Source organism: Myotis yumanensis, unplaced genomic scaffold (genome assembly GCF_028538775.1).
Source record: "Myotis yumanensis isolate MYYU_CA2020_CCGP unplaced genomic scaffold, mMyoYum1.0.hap1 SCAF_11, whole genome shotgun sequence".
Lineage (NCBI taxonomy): Eukaryota > Metazoa > Chordata > Mammalia > Chiroptera > Vespertilionidae > Myotis > Myotis yumanensis.
This window is the reverse complement of record NW_027223762.1, coordinates 11,007,326-11,033,463: the sequence shown is the minus strand read 5'-3', so window position 1 is coordinate 11,033,463 and position 26,138 is coordinate 11,007,326. Positions and strand designations below refer to the sequence as shown.

Sequence of the window (26,138 nt, the reverse complement as noted above, 5' to 3'; positions counted from 1 at the left end):
ACACCCTTCAGGGTGGGGGTCCCCACTGGGGTGCCTGGCCAATCTGGGTGAGGGGCTGAGGGCTGCTTTCAGGCTGGCGGTTTTGACTGAAGCTCCCAACCACTCCTTTTTTTCTTTTCTTTTTTTCTTCTGGGCCAGCTTTAGCTCTGGCTCTAGCTCTGAGGCTTCCGCTGCTGGTTTGTTTGCCGTTCTATAATCGAAACAATGTATAACTTCAGCTCTGAGATCCCAGCCGGCTATATTTGTTAGAATGTTTCAAACTGCCAGCTCAGAGGCCAGCAAGTCAGGCGGGGAATGTTGGAGCCTGCAGTCACTGGAGCAAGCAAGCCTCATGTTCGCTTCCAGCTGCCTGGCTGCTGGCCGCCATCTTGGCTGACAGTTAATTTGCATAAGGATACGCTGATTAGCCAATGGGAAGGGTAGCGGTTGTACGCCAATTACCACTTTTCTCTTTTATTAGTGTAGATGGACAAGCCAGTGCCAGACTGTTTTCCCAAGTGTTGTATCGATTTGCATTCTCACCGACAGTGTATAAAAGTTCCCATTGTTCCACATCCTCACCAACACTTGGTAGTCTTGGTCTTATTCATTTTTGCTGGTCTGGTAGGCATAAAATGATACCTTATTATGACCTTAATTTGGTTTTTCTAAATTACCAATGAGCATCTTTTCATGTTTATTCTCCATTTGTACATTTTCAAAAAAAATACCTGTTAATATCTTTTGCCATTTTTTACTGCGTTATCTTTCTTCTTATTGATTATAAGAATTCTTTCTAGTGCTTGCTTCAGCAGCACATATACTAAAATTGGAACAATAGAGATTAACATGGCCCCTGAGCAAGGATGACACACACATTCATGAAGCGTTCCATAAAATAATTCTCTATATGTCCTGTATCCTTTGTAAGCTACATCTCTATCATATATGACATATCTTTCATAAGGTACATCATTATCTTTGCCCCACTTCTGGCTTGTCTTTCCACTCCATCTTATACAATACGAAAGTTTTTATTTGACATTTATAGCTCTTTTGATAGCACTTAAATGTCTTAAGAAATCCTCCAGGGGTGGAAGGGCCGAGGGGGTCAATGAGGAAAATATCACTAATACTTTCAACAATAAAGATAAATTAAAAAAATAAAAGAGGTCCAATTGTTTTAAATAGAAAAAAAATCCCAATCTAAGGTCATAATGGTATTTTTTTCTAAATTTTAATAAGTTTTTTATATTTAACTTATTTATAGTTGATTTTTGCAATATGTATGTAAATATAAAGGTTTTCAGTAATAAAATTTCACATTATGTTGAAACTACCAATGAAATCACGGGGGGAATGATGCTGGAACTCTTAAATGCTCTTTTAAGAGGTTAGCACTTACTCCCTTGCCCAATCCGTCCCTGCACTAGAGTGTGATTCTGATTGCCAGTGACTTTCATAGACCTAAGCAACATTCACATAAAGGTTGCAATTTAGACTTTTGCTCCTTCAAAGCACTAGTATACATGTTATTTAGTGTAGTTTGGTTGTCAAAAAACAAAGGATTTTTAGGATGTTGATCAAAAATTTTAAATTTCTTTTCACTTTACTTAAATCCTGGCAAACAGAAGTATCTCCTAATAGTGAAATAAATTTACTTCAATTCAGCAATGGGGTGGGGGGTGGGGGGTATTATTCTAAAGTAGAATCCTCTTAATGTTCCTAACAGCCTCATGGTTGACTAAAATGGTTAGAAGTTACAAATGAGGAATCAAAGGCAAAAATCTGCCCCTAAGCCAAGAAAACCAACTTTTTTCTCAATAAAAAATAAGGCAAACAGTTCTCCAATACCTCTCCACTTTATTAAGGTTAACCAACATAGTATTTAAAGTACCTGAACATTTACTGTAAGTTTTCAGTCATGTTTATATTCTGAATTATCTTTCCATAATTAAGTCAATATAGGCACATTGGTATTTTATAGAAAACACTTAGCTTTAGGAATAGGAATGAGTATAATTTGCAAATGTTACAAAAATGATTCCAAATCTCAACTAACCTCTTTTCCAAATTACCACTTGTTCAGTCTTTAATGAAAACACGGCCCAAAAACAAATGCTTAAATATATCCTGTGTGAGAGTCTGGTGATTAAGAAATCCCTGAAGGAGTATAAGCCATATTACTGGAAAGCTCAGAGCACTGGCAAGGCTTAATTGCAAAGCACTTAACAGAAGGCCACAAATTTTGTTTTCTTAAGAGGAGCTAGGAACTCTAGGTGTCATTCTGTAATGCATTGAAATGGCATTGCCTCATGTTGAGTGTCGCACAAAAACTCCAGGTTGCTGCTTCTTGATCTATTATTTTGGATAAGCTTCCACTATCATAGCATGGCCCTGTGAAGGAAGAATAAGTTCAGTTAGAGAAATGAACAATAAATCCAGCCAGTACAGAGGCAGCAGAGAACGATGGGAAAAGTACAGGCTTTGGAGTTTGAGGTTGGCTCTGCCATTTAAATGCCGGGCGATCTTGGGATAGCCATTCTGAACCTCAAGTTCATCTATAGAATGGATCATGCTGCCTACTTCCTAGTGTTTTTGTGAGCATTAAATTAGATAGCATATAATACACACACACACACACACAATTCTATACATACATACATACATATATACATGTACACATACACACATCAGAGTCTGTCTAGTAGAGTCTGATTCCTAGTAGATGCTCCATAAGTGACTGTTATTAAAATGAGAAGCCATAGGGGTTTTTAGCTGTATAAAAATAAACATAATACAATGAATGCCAACAACAGTAAATTTCTAGATTAGAAAACTGAGGCTTTGAAAGGTTAAGTTGCTCATCTAAATCTACAACACTGTCTGGCCGGCGTGGCTCAGTGGTTGAGTGTCAACCTATGAACCAGGAGGTCAGGGTTTGGTTCCCGGTCAGGGCATATGCCCAGGTTGCGGGCTCAATCCCCAGTGGATTATTGATGTTTCTCTCTCTCCCTCTCCCTTCCTCTCTGAAATCAATAAAAATATAATTTTTTTTAAAAATATATTTTATTGATTTTTTACAGAGAGGAAGGGAGAGAGATAGAGAGTTAGAAACATCGATGAGAGAGAAACATCGACCAGCTGCCTGCTGCACATCTCCTACTGGGGATGTGCCCGCAACCCAGGTACATGCCCTTGACCATGCTAAACATCCTACAACACATAGCATACTTCCCACAACAAAGAATTATCTGGCCCAAAATGTTTCTACATACTGCTGAAGCTGAAACCCTGCTCTAGACTCACAAGGACGGATTCCTCCTCTGATCGAATCATGCTTATCTCACTCATTTGCTCTGGATGAAACAATGCCGAATTTAGTTTCTAAGATGCATCATCTTTCTCCTTATTATACTGTAAACTTCTAGAGGGTTTGCTCATCCACAAAAGCATCTAGTATTGTGTTATTCATACTCTATGTGTGAGATAAAAAGTTAGAGGACAGATACTGGAAACCAAAGGACATGGACCTACTTGAACTATGCACTCCACACAGTGCTGTGCACTAGCTCTTCCTCAGTTAAGCCTGGCACAGAAAGATAAGAGGGAGGGCTCTGGTCCTAACTGACTGTGGCTTTCGGTAAAAAAGTTACAGATTACAAAACACTTTTGATCATGAAGTCTAAAATGTTCCAATCTATAAATAATGGACCCCTCGATTCTTGTTCAAAGTCTTGGAGGAAAAGCCATAAATAAAGGCTTGTAAATGTAAAAAGTTTATACTTTAACATATCTTATTTCTTCATCTTGATCAGCAACAGGAAGTTTCTATAATCTGAAGGAAAAGCAAATCTGTTTCGATCATGTTTAAAAAAAAAGATTATAGGCAGCTTTCCTTTTGGATATTATTCCCAGAGTGAAATGCTATAGCAGATAGGACGTTGCCTCTGTACTACAAGTAAAACAGGTAGAAAAAATCTGTAGAATAATATCATTTCCCCCAGCTAAATAGCATTAAGTTATCCAGAAGTAAATTAATTCTCCAATTAAGGTATTATTCAGTTCTTAAGAAAGAGTTTACCTTTGGAGAAATTTTATAGCTAAATCTCATATAGAGAAGTGACTAGATAAATAAATAAAATTTTATTATTAAAGAAGAAAACATATCAAAGTGTGAATAATGAATGTCTGGTGAGGGAATGATAAGTGATCTAATTTTTTCTATATATATTTTATATTTTCCATAATTGTCATAATGAGCATATACTACTTTTATACACAAAAAATGTAGACATTACTTTAAGGAAAAAATAGCTTCGATTTAAATAGCATCTTCTTTCCAAAGTACTGTCACAAGCTGTATCCCCTCCCTGCAAAAACAGCTTTTCTTTTTTTCTGGTGGCCTATCATCAGATATACTGTTCTAAGAGTGTTTCTAAATAAACTCAATCAGACAGTCTTAGATGAGCTTGTTTGGTTTTCAAGAAAAGGACTTTCTAGAAGCTCCTGTCAGGCTGCTGTGATATACCTGTCCTCCAGCGGCACACGCAGCCACCAGACCAAACTGGCCTCCTTCCTTCCGTAATCTGTTGGCAGCTGCCATGACCAACCGACATCCAGTGGCTCCAAATGGGTGTCCCAGAGACAGCGATCCACCCCAGTTATTAAACTTCTCCAAGGGAGGCGCTCCAACCTGGTCATATAAAAACAGACACAGATATAATAAAAATGAGTTTACTTAAGATAAGCATTAGGCCAGGCCCTTAGTAATATGAAGCAACAGAACTAGAGGGAAATAACTAACAAGATGCATCACAAATTATTTTACTGCAAATGAAAAATTCTAGGTCAATTCTGAAAGCTAAGGGTACATTTCTTTTTATTTTTTGTGATGGAATGTCTTCATAGATTTCATCTCAGTACCCCCAATTTATGTATTTCTTTTTTCATCTAACATCAGAATGGGAAGAATAAAAAAACAACGTAACACTTTGCTTTTCATTTTTTCTAAAGAATTTCCAGGAATAATTTACAGCTAGGAAACATTAATGAAGCACTAAATTCTTCATCGGAGAAGCTATCCACCTCATACTTTTACTGTCAGGTAACTAAGCTCCAAATATTAAAGTGCTTTGGAAATTCAAGCATATTTTAATTTTTTTTCAAGCATATTTTTATTTTTTAAATCTTTATTGTTGAAAGTATTACACATGTCCCCTTCAAGCATATTTTTAATCAGAAACTTACCTTGGTTTTTCTACCCATGTAGTTTTGTGCAAACCAATCAGAATCCATGGCTTTAAAATTAGCCAAAATCTGACCCTAGAAGGGAAAAGAATTCAATAAGGACCTTGTTATTAATGTCTCTCGAGGCTTTCTTTTACGCATGAGTTATTTAAAACTGAGCAAATTTTTAAATCAGTTTTCACTGAAAATTTTTTAAAGAAAAAAATTGGTACTTTTGAAAGGCCTTTAAGGGATAGCCTCAAAAGGTAGGTCTTTCCACACTGTCCATGTGGCCCTGGATTCTCTCCCAGGCACCCCTGCCAGCAGTGTAAGTTGGTACTGTAGAGATAAAGCTCCACTTCCGTTTTATTCATATTATAAACCACGCCTGCTCTCTCCCACAATGACCATTATATTATTACGGTTCTTTAAACGACTTACTGAGAAAGCTTCATGAAATTCAAAAGCATCAATATCCTTCAGTGTTAATCCTGCCTTTTCTAGAACTTTTGGAGTAGCATATGTTGGTCTGAAAAGAAAAAATAAGCAGTATGTTAAAACTTTAACTTTTAACCTAAGAGCTCCTTCATAGTCCCCAAACTGAGTTTTACATAGGTATGAGAATGTCTCCACTGGCCCATGGATTCTACTGTACAAACAGTAATTAAGTGCTGGGGATATAATAGTGCACTGAGTAGACTTGGCCTCCACCCCTATGCAGTTTATATTCCAGTCAGGGAAATGGCTAATAAACAAACAATGAAAGAGAAAGATGAACTAATACTGTGAAGAGCTAGAACAGAGTTCAAAAGGCAAAGCATGGAAAGGGCATGGCTAGTTTGAAGGACATAATGGAGGCCAACTGGGTAGAGTCTTGTGAGGAAGGGGGTTTTCTAAAACGAGGAGGCTTTTCATGAAAGGCTCTTTTAAAGATTATGCAGCACAGTATGTAGCAATATGAAAAAATACTTGTACAGGTATATATATCTATATATATAACTATAAGAAGAAATTATAGGAGCAAGTGGAAAAGAATTCAAAACTATAAAGTGATATACCAACATTGCTTCTTGGCTTTTTGTTAAGATCAAGTATAAAATGATATACCAATGTAGAGGATTATTATTGTTTTTTAAAATCTAACACACAGTGGGGGGGGGGGGGGGCGCGTGGTTAGAGAGTAACCAAAGGACTTGTATGCATGCATATTAGCATAACCAATGGACACAGACACTGGGTGGGGGCTTGCCCGGGGTGGGAATGGCTGGAGGGAGAGGGGGATCAATTGGGGGAAAAGGAGACATATGTAAAACTTTAGACAATAAAAAAAAAAAATATCCAACACACAAACCAATTATGAACTCAGCGCTTCACATACTTTAAAATCTGTGTAATAAATATGGGTAATCAAATACTTTTGATTATAGTCCAAAGATTTATACACTGCCACCTACCCAAGTAACAGTTGATCTTTTGGATCTTGAGATACATACACAAAATCCCTAGATAAAAAACAGAGAGGTTAGCCCCAGTAATAAAATGAAGAAACCAGAGGTAATTTATTTAAACATTTCCTTTACCTCAAGTACGCCTTTGGCTTATAACCCATGGCCAGAGCTTTGTCTTCTGCCATAATCAGCATTGCAGATGCACCATCGGTCTAAAATGTTAATCAGAACAATAATGTTAAATTCTTCAGCCTGTCTGGAGGTCTTTCTATAGCTTCTTCTATGCCCTTTTCTAAATCTACCAACTAATTATAGTTATATGGTGATTCTACATAACAAAACCTTTTCATTTTATTCATCATTAAATCACAATTCAAACATCCACATTACAGAGTGTTTGACCCATTTTTGAAAGATGTTCAAAAAGTACTATAATTACCAAAATAGGCAAAGAAAATAGGTATAAAAATACACATATTTAGAAAAATGTATTCATAATAAACTTAAAACCAAAAGTTTTTGCTTTGGGCACAGAATATGATAAATTTTATGTATTAAAACAATCTGATTTACTTATTTATTTTTACATTTTCTGGACTGTTTCTCAGCTGCTTCCTGCCTATAGCTCCTAGGTAATATTCTTCTAATAGTTTCCAAAACAAGCAAACCAACAGGAGAACAGAAACAGGCGGGCTGGGAACATCAGAACCACGGTCTTCTCTCTATGAACACACCCCATATGCTTTTTCCCAACTAATTGAGAAGTTAGGGAACAAAGAGGAACCACTGAAAAAAGCCCTTTACCATGACTTTAAAAGAGCTAAAAGACAAAAACACCAAACTTTCAGAGAAAAAGAAACTACTCTGTAGAGTTTGCAAAATAAAAACAATTTCTACCACATTCTACCATCTATATCTATATATATAAAAGCCTAAGCAATAGTTTGACCAGTAGCTATGACGTGCACTGACCAACAGGGGGCAGATGCTCAACGCACCGGCATGGAAACATGGAACAGACTGATGAATCTCAGAGGGAAGGGGGAAGTGGGAAGGGTGGGAAGAGATTAACCAACGATCTTATATGCATACTAGAGGCCTGGTGCACACATTCATGCACCAGTGGGGTCCCTCAGCCTGACCTGCGGGGATCGGCGGAAACAGGCTCTCCAACATTGCCTGAGGGGTCCCAGATTATGAGAGGGCGCAGGCCAGGCCGAGGGACCACACCAGTGCATGAATGCGTGCACCGGGTCTCTAGTATTGCTATAACTCTGAAGAGACTATGTAGGCACCATCAATAGGGTAGCCATAGAGTCTGGAAATATAGTTTACTATACATATACAGTTTTTGGACATTACATTAACAATATGTTCAATGCAACACTGGGCAAAATTACAATAAATGTATTACATTAACACATTTCCAGAAACCCATATATCTATGGTGTATTATCTCTGATGATTTGTGTTTCTGATTTTCAATAAAGAGACCAGCACACTCCAGAAGTAATCAAGGGGAATCAGATCTGGCAATAGTGTAGCCCATGCCACATGGCCCTGTCATATCCAATTTGGTTTTGGAAATGACCACCTCACCAGCCCTTCACCACTCAGGCTTAACGGGGTGGTATTGGAACTACCCTAGGCACTTTTCCTAGACCAAGCATGTCAAACTCACAGCCTGTGGGCCACATATTTTTGCAGCCCAGCCAATATAACAGTATGTAAGAAACGTTTTTATAAAAATTTTATAACTTAATTTTTACAATCACCTGTTCTTTTATCTCCAGTGCCTAACATAGGCATTCAACACTTTCTGATTGGTTAAGTGTTTGAAGAGAACAACTTTTTGTATCAGAATGGTGGCTGGATCAGATGACTTCTAAGGCCTAAAAAATTCTGATTCCATTTTAACACAATCTTTTTAATGAATATCTTTTACTAATACAAGCAGATAGACCTGTATTATTCTATTACTAATACAAGCAGATAGGCCTGCTTTAGGCTTTTCTATTGAGAGTACACAAATATAAGCCCTGGCTGGGTAACTCTTGGTTGGAGCATCATCCCAATGTGCCAAGTTCGATCCCTGGTCAGGACACATATAGGACTCAACTGATGAATGCATAAATGGGTGGAATAACGAATCGATTGTTTGGAGATGATTTCTCTCTCGCTCCAAAAAAAAAAAAGAGAGAGAGAGAGAAATACACAAATATAAAAGTTACTGCCAAACACATAAAACACATAGAGCACTCACTTACCAGGAAAGAGGAGTTTGCAGCTGTCACTGTGCCATAGGGCTTGACGAACGCAGGTTTTAGTTTGGCCATCTGCTCCAGGGAGGAAGGACGAATGCCATTATCTTTGGTAACTGTTTCTTTTCCTATAGAAATATAAATTTTTTAACTCTAAAAAACTATAGGCATTAATATCTTCTCTAGAGGAATATGCTTTAAAAAATTACAAGAACAAATGAAATGCAAACCATACCAATTCACTAAAAAGAAAACCTTTTACTAGTATAGTTATCAAGATATCAAATTTCAAACTAAATTCTTCAGATATTTGGGGAAAAATCTAAATAATTTAACAAAAAGACACACTCTATTTTCTTAAGATGTTCATTCACATTTGGCTATTGTGTACAGAAATCATATGAACAAAGAATTTCAAAAATAGGTAGGTACATAAGAACTAAAATATATCAGGAAGATGTCGAAGGAAACTCTTACAAAAACTTCTCTTTAAAACGTTTACCTACTCTTAAACATAAATTAAAACTTGAGTCCCTGCTTATGCATAAAAGGGTGAGTATTTTGGAAACAGACCCAAAATACTGAAAAGTCACTTGGGTTTTTGGAATTTTAAAGCAATTCAGACCAGCCTGACAAGTATAATGAAGCAGTCCCTTTCACATGGAGTTTTAGGAGCCGTTCACACCACCCTGACAAGCATCATGAAGCAGTCCCCTTCACAAAGTAGAGCGAACTGTTTTACCTGGTACTTTGAAGGGTACAACATCAGAAAGGAGCCCTTCATCCTGTGCCTTCTTGGCCAGCCTATGCGAGCGCAGCGCATACTCATCCTGTTCCAGCCGAGAAACAGCAAAGGAAGCAGCCAGTCGGTCTGCAGAGTGGCCCATGGTCTCACTGGTGGAGAACTCGGCCACCGCAGGGAGCTGGGAAAGGAGACACACAGAATCAGGTACACTGTTAACAGGTGTTATACCACACAGATGGTTATTTGGGAAAATTAAAATATTTCAGTCAAGACCAAGACAAAAGAAGCTCTATGGTTTCAGAGATCTCTAAAGAGGGCTTACAAATTCAAATTTTCCAACCACTGTCTTTTTCCCCTACCTTAACCAAACAATTAGCCATGCCCTGTAACTACTAGAGCATAATTGAACCCATGCCGTCATACCTAATTCTAAATCTCTGCTGTGGGATGCTTTGGAAACACAAGTCTTTATGTAAAAGTTCACAAGTCTTACCTCGGGTGTTAGGAAATTCAATCTGAATTTAGAGATTAAAGATAGTCGTTGACCCAGAGTCTTGGCTTTGTTGAGATCAAGCATCATTTTCCTCATTTTCCTTGAATGACGAATAGGGACGTCGGACATTAACTCTACACCACCTGCCACAATCACATCAGACTGGCCAGAAGCAATCAAACCGACACCTACAGGGCACAGGTCAATGTACATGAACATATTTTGCAGAAATTAACAGGCCACTGATAATTTAAGCTTCCTGATTTAAAAGTTGTGTGACAGTCAACAGCACTGTACAACGTCTGTAATTGAGGTTTTTATCTTTTCAGAGGGATTAAGATGATTTAAATATATATATATATTTGTATTGATTTTAGAGAGGAAGGGAGAGGGAGAGAGAGGTAGAAATATCAATGAGAGAGAACCATTGATCGACTGCCTCCCACAAACCCCCCACCGGGAAATCAAGCCTGCAACCCAGGCATGGGTCCAATCATCAAATAAAAGACAAACCAGAATTACCATGGACCTTCTTCTTTCAGAAAAACGTACCTGTGGTCATGGCTTGATTGGCAGAGATGCAAGCCATGGTGACAGTGTGAGCAGGAGTCTTGTCAGAGAAGCCAGCTCCAAGGGCAGCCTTCAGAAAACAGTGAATGAAACCATGTTACAGGTAAGTGACATTTTGAGTGTTACTTCTCTGTGTGGTGAATCAGGAAAGGGTTTGAGTTTAATATTCTACACAGTAATGTTTAAAATAAAATGAAGCCCATCACAGAAATGTTTTATTTGTTTTTCATCTAGCTAGTAATTGACAATTGCTCTGCAAAATTCTTGGCAGTGAATTTCTAGTATGATGTACAAACCTACATCTCACCCAATTTCTTAACAATGCTTTGCTCAGAACCCCCTAAGATATCAATACATAATTTGATTTCAATGTATTTAAATTTTCAAATAAACAAAGTAAACCTGTTAAAAACATATAATTTCTATATCTATATCTATATATATCATATCATATGTATCATTGGGTGGGCTCCTCAAACACGAAAATAAGTTCTAAAGAACTGACCACTCATAAGCAGTTCTCACTATATCCCTGCCCACTTTACACTTGTCTCCACTCATTGTCAGCCAGTCCCCCTCACTGACACTTCAGACAGCACTCTGTAGATTCAATGCAAAGTCAAATGGAAAAACTTGCCAAATATGTAGGAGTTCAAGTCGATTAAAGGAACTTTGAAAAACTGCCTTAGCCACAGTGAGCCTCTGACAAATAAGGGTAGACCAGTTAATAACTGGAAAAGAGAAAACTGGCCAAGATGATGACACAATAGGTGCTTGAAAAGCAATTTGAGGGACCTTGAGAAAAACTGAGACCCTCTGTGAAGTTTGAAAAAATGGTCTCTGTTATGATGGCACAGTAAAGTTAAACACGAAATGGACACATCTATTATTTTATCATACTATTTATTGGGGCTATTACGCTGCCAATAAACCAATCAATGCCAGATTCCATCCACTGTTTATGTAAAGAATTAATGCATAGTGCAACAATAAAATACTTACTATTATAATTAAAGTTTCATTATAAAAATAACACTCTCAACTCCCCCTGCTCTTTTTACCACTATTTACTATGAAATTCTGGTTTCCATTCAGGAAATTCATTTTTAGTGGTCTTTTTTTGAAACTATTTAAAGATCATCAGAATCCAAGCTCTCCTATAATTTGGTAAAATAAACATGTTCCCAAAGTCTAGATTAGAGGTTCAATATTACCTTCCTTTATATTTACACAATCTGTACAGTATTTACCATAATCTATCGAAATATAAATATGCTACAGTAGTATACATGCAACATGATCTTATTCTGGTCTTTCCAGATAGGCCTGATACTAAGTGCCCAACCTATTTTGCTAAAAACTACTCCCTGCCAACTGCACATCAACCTCTCCATGTAAACCAATCCAAAATGAAGAGAGGCAACTCTTCAGGGGGCAGGGGAGAACACCCTAGTCCAGTGATGGCGAACCTATGATACGCGTGTCAGAGGTGACCCTCGAACTCATTTTTTTGGTTGATTTTTCTTTGTTAAATGGCATTTAAATATATAAAATAAATATCAAATATATAAGTCTTTGTTTTACTATGGTTGCAAATATCAAAAAATTTCTATATGTGATACGGCACCAGAGTTAAGTTAGGGTTTTTCAAAATGCTGGCACGCCGAGCTCAAAAGGTTCGCCATCACTGCCCTAGTCACTAGTGGGGCAAGTGTAAAGGGCACTCAGGTCATAACAGCCAATGCTCACGAGGTCCTTTCTAGCATGTGCAATAGCCTTGGCCCCAGCTGCCTCTCCGGACAGAAGGAGCTTTAAATAGAAGTGGTTGCTGGTGAACCTTGTCCACATGCTTCTTCTATTTAAAGTTGAAATAGCTCTGACAGCAAGCGTAGGCTCTGGAATAGTACACTAAGGAGAAAGGGGAGAGGTGCCTCCTAGTTAAGTTGGAGAGCAGGGAAATATGCTTCAGTAAAGTCAGGCTCCTGTGAGCTCAGCACAGAAGCTTTTTAGGATTTCATGTTAATTTTGTTAATACAGACAACAGGTCCTAAAGAAATTCTCTAGCTTGAAGTTATTGTTAGCTGTTAGGTTACTATCTCAGTCTTTCCCTGCATCCACTGCAAATGTTACCCGCAGTGCAATGCAACTGATGTCAGTATAGGGCAGCGAAAGGGAATCTACCTCATGTTAACCCATAGCTGAGATCTGCATATGGAGATAAAATTTCCAGAAAAAATTTCAGGGAAAAACATTATGGCTTTAGAGCTAGAACAGAATAGAAATATACAGAAAATGGGAACAGTTTTAATATTTATTTCTTAAGTGCTCTTATAGGAGTCACCTTGTTTTTTCAGAATATAAAAGTTGAAATGTATTATGAATAGCTTGATGTACTAATGAGATTATCATATTCAATACATTTAAAATTGTGAAGGCTGGGAAAAACAACAACCTCTTAACCTCTTCCTGTTCTTACTTCTTTCCTGACAACAAACAGGTGATTTTTGTGGGCTGCAGTAACGCCAGGCCCTCCACAGTTACAGCTTTACTGACAGGTGAAAAGGTGAGGCAGAACAAATACTGCAGTCCTGCCCATTTCCCCTTCTCTGGGCTGACAGTGATGGAGTAATTGGCCTTACAACTATACTGAACACAGTAACATAGCAGGCAGAGCCTAGAAGTAAAGAAAACGATTAGCACACTGAAATGTGCTTTGGAGCCAATGTTACCCAAATAATCACTTTCAAATTAGGGAGCTCAGCAGACCTGTTAAGACATGTCACACAAATTCCATTATCTTGGTTACCCAATAAACACTACATGGAGTCATGCCAACTAGGGTAAAAGCAAACTCCTGTGAAATAGTTGTGTGTTTTTTTTTTGTAAACACTCCTACGTATCATCTAGTCAATGGAAAAAAATGAATAAGCAAGGCTACCTCTAACAAAAACCATGTTATCAGATAAGTTATTTGCAAAATGTTAAAATTTTAAGTTAATTAGAAGCCATGCTCTAACATTACTAAAACTCATACCAGCCACACTCTGCCATAATATATATTCCCAAACCAGCTCAAATGACTTTTTGTATAGTATAAATATGTAGAGTACAGTGTATATCATTTGATTTATACAGTAATTCTTTTAAATATTGAATAACATTCATTATTCAAGTTATAAAATCACATTATAAGTCAAATATAACTTTACTTAATGGACTTTAATAGCTTTTAAAGAGTAAATTTTATTAGTTGAAGTTCAAATTGACTCTCCTATCAATCTCTTTAAACAACATAAAGTTTGTTTTACTCACCTCTCTAGCCACATTGCTTGTTTTCACTTCCTGTATAACTGTGCCAAAGATGATGTAATCAACAACTTCCTTTGGGACATTGGTCCGATGCAATAAACCCCTGAGAGCAGAAACAGTCCAAAGCAAAGAAATAGTTAACACATCAAGGTAGTGTGATAGATCATTTAAAACACTGCACTTCTTTCTAAAGATTAACCTTGAATTTAAAAGAGCAGAAACTGTATCTTTCCCTTAATTTGACAAGCCTGTGGCTGGCACCTTATCAAAGAAGAAATGAACGAAAAAGCGATTTAAAAAGTCAACATGTGATGCTCAGCTGGCAATGAGAATTTATGCAAAGAGAATAAAAAATAATATGGAATAAAATAAAACAGATAAGTAAACATAGTAATGTTGGGAACCAAGTTTTCAGTCAAAAGAGACAAATATAAAATAAAAAAGTAAAATCCAGGTATGTTAAATTTAAATTTGAAATATCAACATAAATGCATGATTTAAATAATATATAATAATACAGTTCTTTCAATTTTATTGTGCATTTGACATTTTTTAAAATAAAAAGTTGAGGAAAAACTTACAAATTCCAGCCTGGGATCATAATAGAAATAGGAAAATAAGCTGGAAAAGATCATTTGATCATTTGAGGAAAAGACCATTTTTATTTTTGATATGTTGAGCCTGAGGTAGCAAAGAAAGGTCAAATTTAGAGACTTGTGAGTTCTCTACATAAAACAATAAAGATTAAATAGATGAGATATTTAAGAAAAAACATGTACGCAGAGACATGCAAAGCTCTAAGAACTGAAATTTGCAAAACACTTTAAAAAAGAGAGAGGAATAATTCTAGTTTTTTTTTAAAAAAAATAGAGAAGAATCTGTCAGGAGATGTAAGGGAAATCATAAAGACATAATATTAAGAATATTCAAGTGGTAGGGTCAAATGCTATAGAATATAAAGAGAGTGATGCCTCAGAAAAGATTGGTGCATTTCATGATCACAAAGTCATTAGTACTAAGAGAAGCTTCCGAAGTATAATTACTGTAGAGTAATGGGAATGGAAATGATTATTATGATATCAAGGAGAATAAATGGAATAGAAAAAGAGAAGCAACTGTTGCTTTCATTCATTCTTTTATTTTTTTTAATATACTTTTATTGATTTCAGAGAGGAAGGAAGAGGGAGAGAGAGATAGAAACATCAATGACAGGGAACCATTGATCAGCTGCCTCTTGCACGCCCTATACTGAGGATCAAGCCTGCAACCCGGGCATGTGCCCTGACCGGGAACTGAACCCTGGATTCCTGGTACATAGGTCGATGCTCAACTGTTGAGCCACACAGACTGGGCGCTTTCATTCATCTTAAAATCTGGCAGGAAGAAAAGAATCAGAACAGATGGGCAGAAAGGTCAAATGAAGGGTGGCTGGCCGAAGACACAAAGGCAAAGAAAGCATCAATGGAAAATGAATGAGACAATGCCTTACATCCATCAGCTGCTTGAATTTGTGCAGCACATATGGCTAAAATCAAGAATAAATGAATCTTGTAAAAGCTAATAAGTGTTTTCTATTATGACCACATAAAAGTCAATATATCCTAGATATGGAAATTCTCTTAAACATGCTATTTCAAGTGTGAAAACTGGAGAGAGGTGCTTTAATGAAACTGCATTTACTTACGAAAGTGCTGCTCTAGCCAAATCATGTGGCATCAGGTCTTTATATCTGGGGAAAGAAAATAAATAATTTAAACCCAAAGCCTAGACTTTTACTAATTTTTTTTCATTTTATTTGAAATATCTAAAGAAATCCTCTAACATATGCCACTGCAGATGCATTTAACTTTATTATCTTAGGCAGTCCATCATTTCAAAGGAAGAAATAGTGTGATTTTTTACTAGTTGTCATCCTTAAATATTTGGCAAGCCTTAACTTAGACTGAGCTAAGAATCTAACAAAATTTTACCCAATATCTTATTGTTCAGCATAACATATTGTTAAATATTCTTTAAATCCCATCTTTTAGTTCTCCTTTTTAAAAATATAGTATTTATTTATTGATGCCTAAAAGGACATGAAGGATATATTAGGACATTTTAAGAACCTTTTTGTTTTGAAGTAATTTGAGATTTACAAAAGAAATGGAAAGATAGAACAGAGGTCCTGTATATCCTTTACTCCTCTTCCTCTAATGCTAATATCCTAAATATATAACCATGAAGTACTTGTCAAAACTAAAAAATTAACATTGGCACGATACAGTCACTAAGCTTAGTAACTTTATCTGGATCTCACTAGCACCTTTTTACTGTTCTGTTCCAGAATCTAATCCGTGCATTTTCTTTTCATGCCTCCTTAGTCTCCTCCGATCTATGACAGTTTCTCAATCTTTCCTTATCTTTCATGACCTTGACACTTGAAGATTAGGGTTATGGATTTGGGGAAAGAATATCACAGAGGTAATTGCTCTTTTCATTGCTTCACATCAGGGTGTACATACTATCAATATGACTTACTAATGGTGATGTTAACTCGATCACTTGGCTAAAGTGGCCTTAGCCAGTTTTCGGGCTGGTCTAGTACCATTCTGGTTCTATATTCTTGGGGTTGTGCTACGCTGAGGTTTGGACCAGCCCATCAACTCCAATTCTGATAATTTCCAAGAGGCCAAAGCAGTGGATTAAAGGCCCTTCAGAATGCCCACGGCCCCACACCCTCAGTACCAAATTTCTGAAGGGGCACAGAAACAATGTACTAATCTCCAGACAGGAAAGGATATCTCTGCTGGAAGCAAGCTATCTGGACCTGCACTAGGTTTTCATAGGGCTAGTTCAGTCTAACAATACACTAGGCCAGTGGTCGGCAAACTGCGGCTCGCGAGCCACATGCGACTCTTTGGCCCCTTAAGTGTGGCTCTTCCACAAAATACTGACTTCTGCGCATGGGCCACGAAGTTTTAATCGCACTGTACGTGCGCGCCCGCATGTGGTATTTTGTGGAAGAGCCACACTCAAGGGGCCAAAGAGCCGCATGTGGCTCGCGGGCTGCAGTTTGCCTACCACTGCACTAGGCTTGTTCATGAGAAAGGATGAAAAACAAATTGGCCACATTTTTTCACCAGTGGCTTGACTTATTCTGTATTAATTTCTGAAAATGTTATCCCTATATTAAGTAGTCCACTAACAACAATATCACCTACTGGGTTACATTTACAAAGATCAGTTTTTAAAATACATATTTTTCTTATTGACTTCAGAGAGGAAGGGAGAGAGAGAGGAACATTGATGAGAGAATCACTGTTCAGCTGCCTCCTGCATGCCCCACACTGGGGATCGAGCCTGCAACCCGGGCATATGCCCTGACTGGGAATTGAACCATGACCTCCAGGTTCATAGGTCGACACTCAACCACAGAGCCACGCCGGCTGGGCAAAGACCACTTCTAAGGAATACATAAACTATGTGGAGTGATGGATGTGTTAACGTGATTGTGGTAATCATTTCACAATGTATATTAAATTAACTCATTGTATACCTTTTTAAAAATCACAACCTAAATTGATACAGTTTTTATGTGTCAGTAAAGATGGGGGTGACACACAATCATTTCATACTTACGAAGTGCCTGACAGCAAAAATGGAATGCGAACACCATCCACCACCACGATATTTCTCACATTGGGTTTTGCCAAGGTTTTCTTCGTATTAGTCTGAGCAGCTTTAAAACAAAGTTCAAAGAACTATTACTTAACAAACGTGAAGTCAGATGACTTTTTACATTTTTAAAGACAGACATTCTAAGAAGTACATCATTCAATGCCATTCACCAAACCACTTGTGTGTGTGTGTGTGTGTGTGTGTGTGTGTAAAGGCTAAGAAACTAACATTTATAATATATTTAAGGTAAATAATATAATTTTTATAATATAAATCCAAATATTTCAGGTAAATAGAGATTATACCTAATGATGAGGGTATTTATGCCATTAATAAACTTGTTTATTTTTATCAAGTGTTTGACAATCTATTACAACTGACAGCAACCAATGTGACACACAGCCTGTCCTTAATATTAGAAGTCAAAATAAGTGATGTTGTTTCTCTTTACACATCTTAATATTCTTGCTTTTCTATGTAGAAACAAAGGCCATTTGGTTGATGACTATTGCCACTCTGCAAAAACCTAAATGCTTCCTGATTCTGTTTGACTCAAATTGTATAATTATTTTCTATCATCAAAACAGTAACCTTCCTCTAAATTTTTAATTAAAAAAATAAAACATGAATATATGCTTGTGTTAAAAAAAAATAAACCATACTAAAATATGGATAGTAAAACCTCTTTATGCCCTCCTCCACCAAGTTATTTCCTTCCCAGAGGTAAATACTATTAACTTGGTGTATATTTTTTCAAACTTTTGTGCTTTTAATTCATATACATGTATACACTTGTGTATTATATACGTTTTTCTGACCTAATATAGCTTGACAATCTTTTTGTGTTGACCTAAAGCTATCTCATTCTTTTGTTGTTATATTGAAATAACCATGTATAATCAATAAATTTTCTTACTTCTTCATTTTATATTGACCAATCTTCTTTTATTAACTAGTTTCCCAGTTACCCCTATTCCAGGAATGGTTCCTCTTGTATATGGGACAAGAAGACATCCACAAATAGAGAAGCCTGTCACTAATTGCAGATTTAAAATGTTAGCTTTTAGCTCTACAACAGTCTCAAGAGTGTTAGCTAATCATCTCTAGGACCGACAGCCAGTAGGTGAATAAACCAACTAGCAAGGTTCATGGAATCTCCATGACTCCATTAGGCTCTGAACCCCAGAAAGCAGCCTCCTGTCAACATCCTTGAGCCCAACCCTACACCATGTAATAGCATTACTGATTGGCCTTATATTATTCGAATTGAAAGGCAATGGTGATAGCCATGTTGCTCATAAAAGAGGGAAATATCGGAAATTAATTTTGGTTTTCATTAAGAATTCACAAATCTCGAATCTAATATTTAAATCAGAAATTTTTATTTTATAAATTACTATACCTGGGGCAGCTCGTAGCTGGGAGGAGCAGCTCAACGGTCTTAGAGCTGGAAGACAAAGACAGTGTTTACAAAAAGCAATACAATTCTATGTCTGTATAAGATGCTTATAAATCCAAAGCTAATGTTAGAAAAGAAAGCACAAATTAAACTCACAAAATCTGAGGGCCCATGCTGATGTACTGGGAAGGTTTTTAAAAGTGTAAGTCAAGATGGAAGTCATTTTGAAATCTGAAAAAAAGGACAAAAACATATCCTGGGTTAATTGTATCTGTATAAAATATCCCTAGAAGTAGAAATAAAATGTCAAAATAAAGGATGGCTGGAAGGAAGGAAACTGAGTAAATGGGGATCAGGTGTAAGAAAGACTTGCCATCGTATACTTCTCAATTTTGAAACATGTTTTAACCTAAAAAAAGAAAAGAACTGGCAAGTTTTGCCTACGAAGGCTGTGGGAGCCAGCCTCTAAGATAGCATGCCCCATAAAACAATCTCCATGTTTTATAATTCAACCCTTGTACAGTCACCTCCCACATAGAACCACAATCGGTCTGTGTAAACAAAAGAATATGTCAGAAGGGGTGGCATGCCACTTGTGCGATTAGGCTGTAGGAAATCCTGCAGCTTCAGCCTTGGTCACTCTCTGAGATCACTGGCTCGGGGGAAGCCAGCTGGCATGTCTCCCCTGCACTAGCCCATGAAGAGGCCCACGTGGTGAGGAACTGCTGCCTCCTGCCAACAGCCATGTGAGTGCGCTTGGAAGTGGATCCTCCAGCACAGGCAGCTTTCAGATGACAACAGCCTTGGTCAACATGCTGACTACAACCTCATGAGAAACTCTAAGTTAGAACAATGCAGTTAACTTGCCACCAGAAACTGTATGAGATAACACATTTTTATTGTTCTAAACTGCTAAATTATAGGGTAACTTGTACCCCATAATTACCCCAAATATAATAGATAACACAGAGGCCTTGTTTAACTTCCCCTGGTTAGACTAAAAAGAGGACACCCTATGGCTTCAAAAAAGAAAAAAATATATTTTTTTCCAAATATGTGGATTGAAAAGAGATGAAGGAATCCAAGCTGTAGGCTCGTCAGCCTAGGGATGGATATTCAAGGGGCTCTGGCCGGGGAGACACAAATTGGCACCATTGTTTCCAGGAGCTACATATGATGCCACATGAGTCTGATATACAAATTTCCTTAAAGTTCATCATGAAATAAAATTTATAAAAAATAGTCAAGAAAATGTCGATAAAGAAAAAAGGGGACTTTGCACTAATAGATATCAAAACTTTCTATAAAACACCAGTAATTCAGCAGTGCAATTCTGGCACAGGAATAAATAAAACTGATCAACAGAATAGGATGTAGCAAGTTCGGAAGCATACTCATGTGCATGAGGATTTAGTTAAAAATAGGGATAACATTTCAATAAGTGGAAGATGAATTATTCAATAGATTTGTTGGGGAAATGGCTAACCATTTGGGAAAAAATTTAGGTTTATAAATCACATCTTAAGTACAAATAAATTCCAGATGGACTAATCTAAATACCTATCTATCTATTTTAAAGTATAAAAGTACTCAAAGCTAATAGAGAATATATATATACAGTGGGGCCTTGACTTACGAGTTTAATTCGTTCCGAGACCGAGCTCGTTAAGGAGCTCGTTAACTCAAATTACTCTGTCAACTCAAAGCAAAAAATCTGCCGAGAAACAGCTGGTATCTCAAAAAACTCGTTAGTCAGGACACTCGTAAGTCAAGGCCCCACGTATATGTGTGTGTATGTGTGTGTGTGTGTGTAAAAGCCTAAGCAACCGAACGACCGGTCAACCTGTCGCTATGACATGCACTGACCACCAGGGGGAAGATGCTCAATGCAGAAGCTGCCCCCTGGTGGTCAGTGCACTCCCACAGTGGGAGCACTGCTCAGCTGACTGATGGGTGCCAGACACTGGGCTCATGGATGGCAAGTGCAGCTGCAGCGCCGTGAGCTTCTCCTGCCTCCACAGCAGCACTACCGAACAGCGGCCACGGTAGGCACAGTGGGGCTGGGATGAGCGGGAGCAGTGCAATGTCCAGCCCAGGCTCGGGCTCCTCCCCGGCCGCCTGCCGGTTTGCACACTACTACATCCCCCTAGGGGTCCCGGATTGTGAGAGGGCGCAGGCCAGGCTGAGGGACCCCACCAGTGCACAAATCTGTGCACCAGGCCTCTAGTATTCTTTATAATCTTAGATGGGGAAAGGCTTCCAATATATAGCATAAAATCCGGAGACCATCATAGAGAAGGCTAACCAATAAATCTGATCAGATACACAGTTACAATATCTACACAGCAAAAGACACTAAAAGGTAAAAGTAGAACAGATTCAGAGAAAGTATTGGTAATATGTAAAACACACAAAGGGTTAATATTCATATTCAGAAAGAACTTTTATAAATTATAGGAGAAACACTCTATAATGAAATCTGATTTTTCACCCCAACATCCCTTCACCCCATTATATAGTTGCCATATGTGGTTTTTATGGGATTGAATCCAGCCCAACTCCAGGGTTTAAACCAATCAGAATAATTTAATTCTCTTCACCAAGGTCACTGGTTCAGGTGATGAAGGTCTAAAACAATCCTGCATGTTCTATCTCTCTCTCTCTCTGCCCCTTGCCCTCTGAAATCAATAAAAATGTTAAAAATATGTTAAAACAACCCTGTATGTATTGCCTTGATCACTGGTATTGATTTGGGAATAGTTAACCTGACATTCAAGTCTTCCGCCTGGAATTCTGGAACACAAATCTTTCCTTCTGAGGCATCCAGCCATAGCAGTTAGAAAACATGAAAAAAAAGCTATCCTACAGACAGAAGTGACCACAAAAGAAGACAGAACCAAGAATCTCAGAAAAAGAAACTAGAGTGTTGATTGAGTCACATCTGAAACTCATCCTCCCACTGTCAATAAATCCCTTTAATAAGTCAGTTTGAATAGAATTTACTCTTATTTACATGTGAAAAACTCCTTCCTAATATATGACCAAAAGGAAAATGAGCAACTCACATAAGAAATAAAAATGTCAAATAAACAAAATGCTAAACGTCCAACCTCACTAACAGTTAAAAAGTTAATTAAAACAAAGCTTCGCCAAAACCGGTTTGGCTCAGTGGATAGAGCGTCAGCCTGTGGACTGAAAGGTCCCAGGTTCGATTCCGGTCAAGGGCACGTACCTTGGTTTCGGGCACATCCACAGTAGGAGATGTGCAGGAGGCAGCTGATCGATGTTTCTCTCTCATCGATGTTTCGAACTCTCTATCCCTCTCCCTTCCTCTCTGTAAAAAATCAATAAAATACATTTTAAAAAAATTTGAATTGTGATTTTCTGAGCCCAATAATTCCTCTTATGGTCTTTAACTTATAGAAATATTCAAGATGTATGTGTAGCATACATGGATCTCTAACTATAGAAATACTTAAGATACTCATTGTAGCATTGTTTACATTTGTGGAAAACTGAAACTAATCTAAATGCACATCAGTAGGAAATGGTTAAATAAATTATAGTACTGAAACTAATACAAAATAATATTGAATGTAAACTGTAACAGAAAAATAAAATTTAGAAAATTATAGTATAAACATAATATGAAATACTGTGCAGCAGTTTGGAAAGAATTGAAACATAATGATATACATGTGTGTACTGATATACATGTATATATCCACAATATATATTAATGAAAAAGCAGGCTACAAAGTAGTATGTACAGGAAGACTCGATATGACACAAAGAGAGAGAAAAGAAAGCCCATAAAGCTGAGTCTAGCCAGACAGGCGTGGCTCAGTGGTTGAGCATCAACCTATGAACCAGGAGACCCCGGTTCGGTTTGCAGCCAGGGCACATACCCAGTTTTCAGTTTGTGGGCTCGATCGCCCAGTGTAGGGCGTGCAAGAGGCAGCAATGATTCTCTCTCATCATTGATGTTTCTACCTGTCTCTGAAATCAAAAAAAAATTTTTTTTTAAAAAGCTGAGTCTATAAATGGAAGAGATAAAGAGAGGCTTTCATTTTATATTCTTATCTTCTTAAAATTTTAAAATGAGAATTTTATTTTTATGTACAGTATAATTATTTAAAATCTATATTAATATTTATATAGATATGTAAAAATGTAGAAATGCATAAAAATGTTAAAAAAATACATATAAAAATGTTACTGTTATCTCTGAGTGGTGGAATTATAAGTGTATTTTTCTTTAGACTTTTCTGTAGTTTCTGAAAAAAATTACATAGAATATATATTCCATCAATAATTAATAAATAAGGAGATATTTTAAAAGAAAGAGGGACTAAGCAAACTACTCTATGGGAGGACTGACTCTTACTGTCACTTGCTCTAAGGTTTAGGAAATAAACATTTTGACCTAAGGATAAAGTAGGCTCTACTGAATGTGGAACTATGGAAAGATGCTTGAAGTTGCAGGGACCTGGGAACAAGGGAAAGAAGGGGCCTGGCAAGTAATGAAAACAAGATAAATTGGCTCCAACAGCTCACGATTACAATATCATTAAGACACAATGTTCCTGGCCTGTGGGGCTCAATTGGTTGAGCGTCCTTCCATGCACCAAAAGGTCACCAGTTCAATTCCCGGTCAAGGCACATGCCCTGGTTTGGGGCTTGATCCCCAGGAGTGCAGGAGGCAGCAGATGGATGTTTCTCTCTCCCTCTCCCTTCCTCTCTCTAAAATCAATAAAAGTATATTTAATAATAATAAAGACACACTGTAATGCCCTGACCTTTAAGCAAGTTATTTCACCTTTCCTCTGCTTTAGAATTAAGATACAGAGCCCTAGCCGGTTTGGCTCAGTGGAGCACGTGCAGGAGGCAACCAATCCATGTTTCTCTTCTCTGCCTCTCTCCTCCTCCCTTCCCCTCTTTCTAGAAATCAATGGGAAAATATCCTCAGATGAGGAGTAACGAAAAAAAACAAAAGATCTGTAAAATGGATCTATTAGATGTAGGTAATTCCAGTACTTACCTCAGAGGATTGTTGAGGAATAAATTAATATACATAAAGCACTCAGTCAGGGGCATCCATGTATTTGCTACTAAAATCAGTGGGTGGTGTAGTTTCCCTCTAAGTACACCATGGTGAGAAACATAACATTTCTGCCTTACTATTTTGTTGCAAATACAGGGAACAAAAAAGTCAAGAGCCAAACTACAATCCATGGGCCTCTAGCTAATAATAAATGTTACATTTTAAAGAGATGCAGAACAAAACAAATATATATATATATATGACAAGAGATCACCGTGGGTTTGCAAAGCTACTTACTATCAGGCCCTTTACAGAAAAAGCCTGCCACCCCTGATGTAAGCAATAGGTGCGACAAAAACCTTCTGAGTTGGAGGGCCTTTGGAGGTCACCAAGAATCCTTTCTGGAAATTAAATGACCACTGGCCATCCAGTTGCTGCTTAAAGGGCTGCGATGGAGGACTGTTTGACCTGAGCTTTAAACAAAAACCTCTCTTCTTTCTTTCCACACTCATTTCAGTCTCAACTTCCTTGCCCCTTTCCCCTGCTCCTTCTGGCTTCCTCTGTGAGCCGAAGATTTATGTCTCAAATCCTGGCTCTGCCGCAGAACCAGAAAACTGACATAAACTCTGAGCCTCTCAAGCTTTCTCTGGAACAGTGGTTCTCAACCTTCTGGCCCTTTAAATACAGTTCATGTTGTGACCCAACCATAAAATTATTTTCGTTGCTACTTGTTGCTACTGTTATGAATCGTCATGTAAATATCTGATATGCAGGATGGTCTTAGGCGACCCCTGTGAAAGGGTCGTTCGACCGCCAAAGGGGTCGCGACCCACAGGTTGAGAACCGCTGCTCTAGAACATGCAAATAACAATTTGGGGATTGTGAGGATTAAGTGAGATGGCGTGAAAGCGCCTAGCAGTGGTTCTCAACCTTGGCTGCACATTAGCATCACCCGGGAATCTTTTTAAAATCCTGATTTCTGGGCCTCATCCTCTGGAAATTCTGTTTCTTTGTTACTAATGTTGTGGCCCCACCCCATCACAAAGAAACAGATTTTCCGGAGGATGAGGCCCAGAAATCAGGATTTTAAAAAGATTCCCAGGTGAGTCTAATGTGCAGCCAAGGTTGAGAACCACTGGCCTAGAGGACCCTCCATGTTACCTGCTTTGAGAACCAATCAGCTACTTTGAGGACTTAAGCCCATCTTTCCAGAACAAAAACAGCTACTGTCCAATGCAGAGCTCTTGGCGAGAAGTTAGTAGGACCTATAAGCTCTAGTCCCGTTTCTTCCACCTGCGGCCGTGAGCAAAGTTACTCATGCTGTGATTCACGGGCCTGTTTTCTCACCGATAAAATGAAGGGGATGAATGACCAGACAAACGGCCAGGTCCCTTCTGGGTTAGAAAACCCTCTGAAACACTGGCTTTCCGAACAGGATGAAGGAATGTCTCCTTCCACACTCGGAGTCCCGAAGCTCAAAGGACTGAGTCTCACCCATGGAAGCAGTCTCACCCGTGGGCCCGTTCTGGCTACCGGCAACGTCGGTGAAACCATAACAAATACTGCAACATAGCCCAGCGCTTTAAGCGCACGCGCGCACACACGCACGCACACACACGCGCGCACGCACACACACACACACCCCACCCGCGAACAGTTGGTTCACGCGCGGTGATCAATTAACCCGTCCAAGTTACTGCACTAATTGCTTTGGTATAGGAGACCGCGTCCCGGGGCTTCCTTCCGCTGGTCGAGCTCCACTCCCCCAGGGAGGAGGACAGCCGTGGGCACTGGCGTTGCGGGTGGGGAAGAAGTGTGGGTCTCGCCGAGGGGGAAAGGGCCGGGCGAAGAGCCCAGCGCACCCGCCGTCTCACCTGCGTTCGCGTCCGCTAAGGATCCTGCAGTTGGCAAGGTTCGCACCCTAATGACAGAATCCGGAGGGGCCAGGGGGCGGGGCCAGCCTGGAAAGGACCCCTCACGTCAGCCTGCGGTTCCGCGGGC

The 26,138-nt window shown here is 38.4% G+C and overlaps 1 protein-coding gene and 1 non-coding gene across 2 annotated transcripts; one reads left to right on the top strand and one right to left on the bottom strand.

The window, feature by feature from the left end:
- Window positions 1-778: 778 nt before the first annotated feature.
- LOC139020201 (U6 spliceosomal RNA) lies at window positions 779-880 on the top strand. The gene has a single exon (XR_011473219.1). It is a non-coding gene; the product is annotated as a U6 spliceosomal RNA (small nuclear RNA).
- A 942-nt stretch (window positions 881-1,822) lies between these two features.
- HADHB (hydroxyacyl-CoA dehydrogenase trifunctional multienzyme complex subunit beta) lies at window positions 1,823-26,110 on the bottom strand. The gene is made up of 16 exons (XM_070428839.1): window positions 26,012-26,110; window positions 19,250-19,324; window positions 19,097-19,141; window positions 17,656-17,755; window positions 15,719-15,763; window positions 14,038-14,137; window positions 10,708-10,795; window positions 10,156-10,343; window positions 9,660-9,840; window positions 8,924-9,045; window positions 6,789-6,868; window positions 6,663-6,710; window positions 5,650-5,737; window positions 5,230-5,304; window positions 4,511-4,675; window positions 1,823-2,376 (listed from the first exon to the last, which is right to left on the bottom strand). The coding sequence occupies exons 2-16, from the start codon at window positions 19,314-19,316 to the stop codon at window positions 2,341-2,343; spliced, it is 1,428 nt and encodes a 475-aa protein (XP_070284940.1). The 5' UTR covers window positions 19,317-19,324; window positions 26,012-26,110; the 3' UTR covers window positions 1,823-2,340.
- Between the last annotated feature and the right edge of the window lie 28 nt (window positions 26,111-26,138).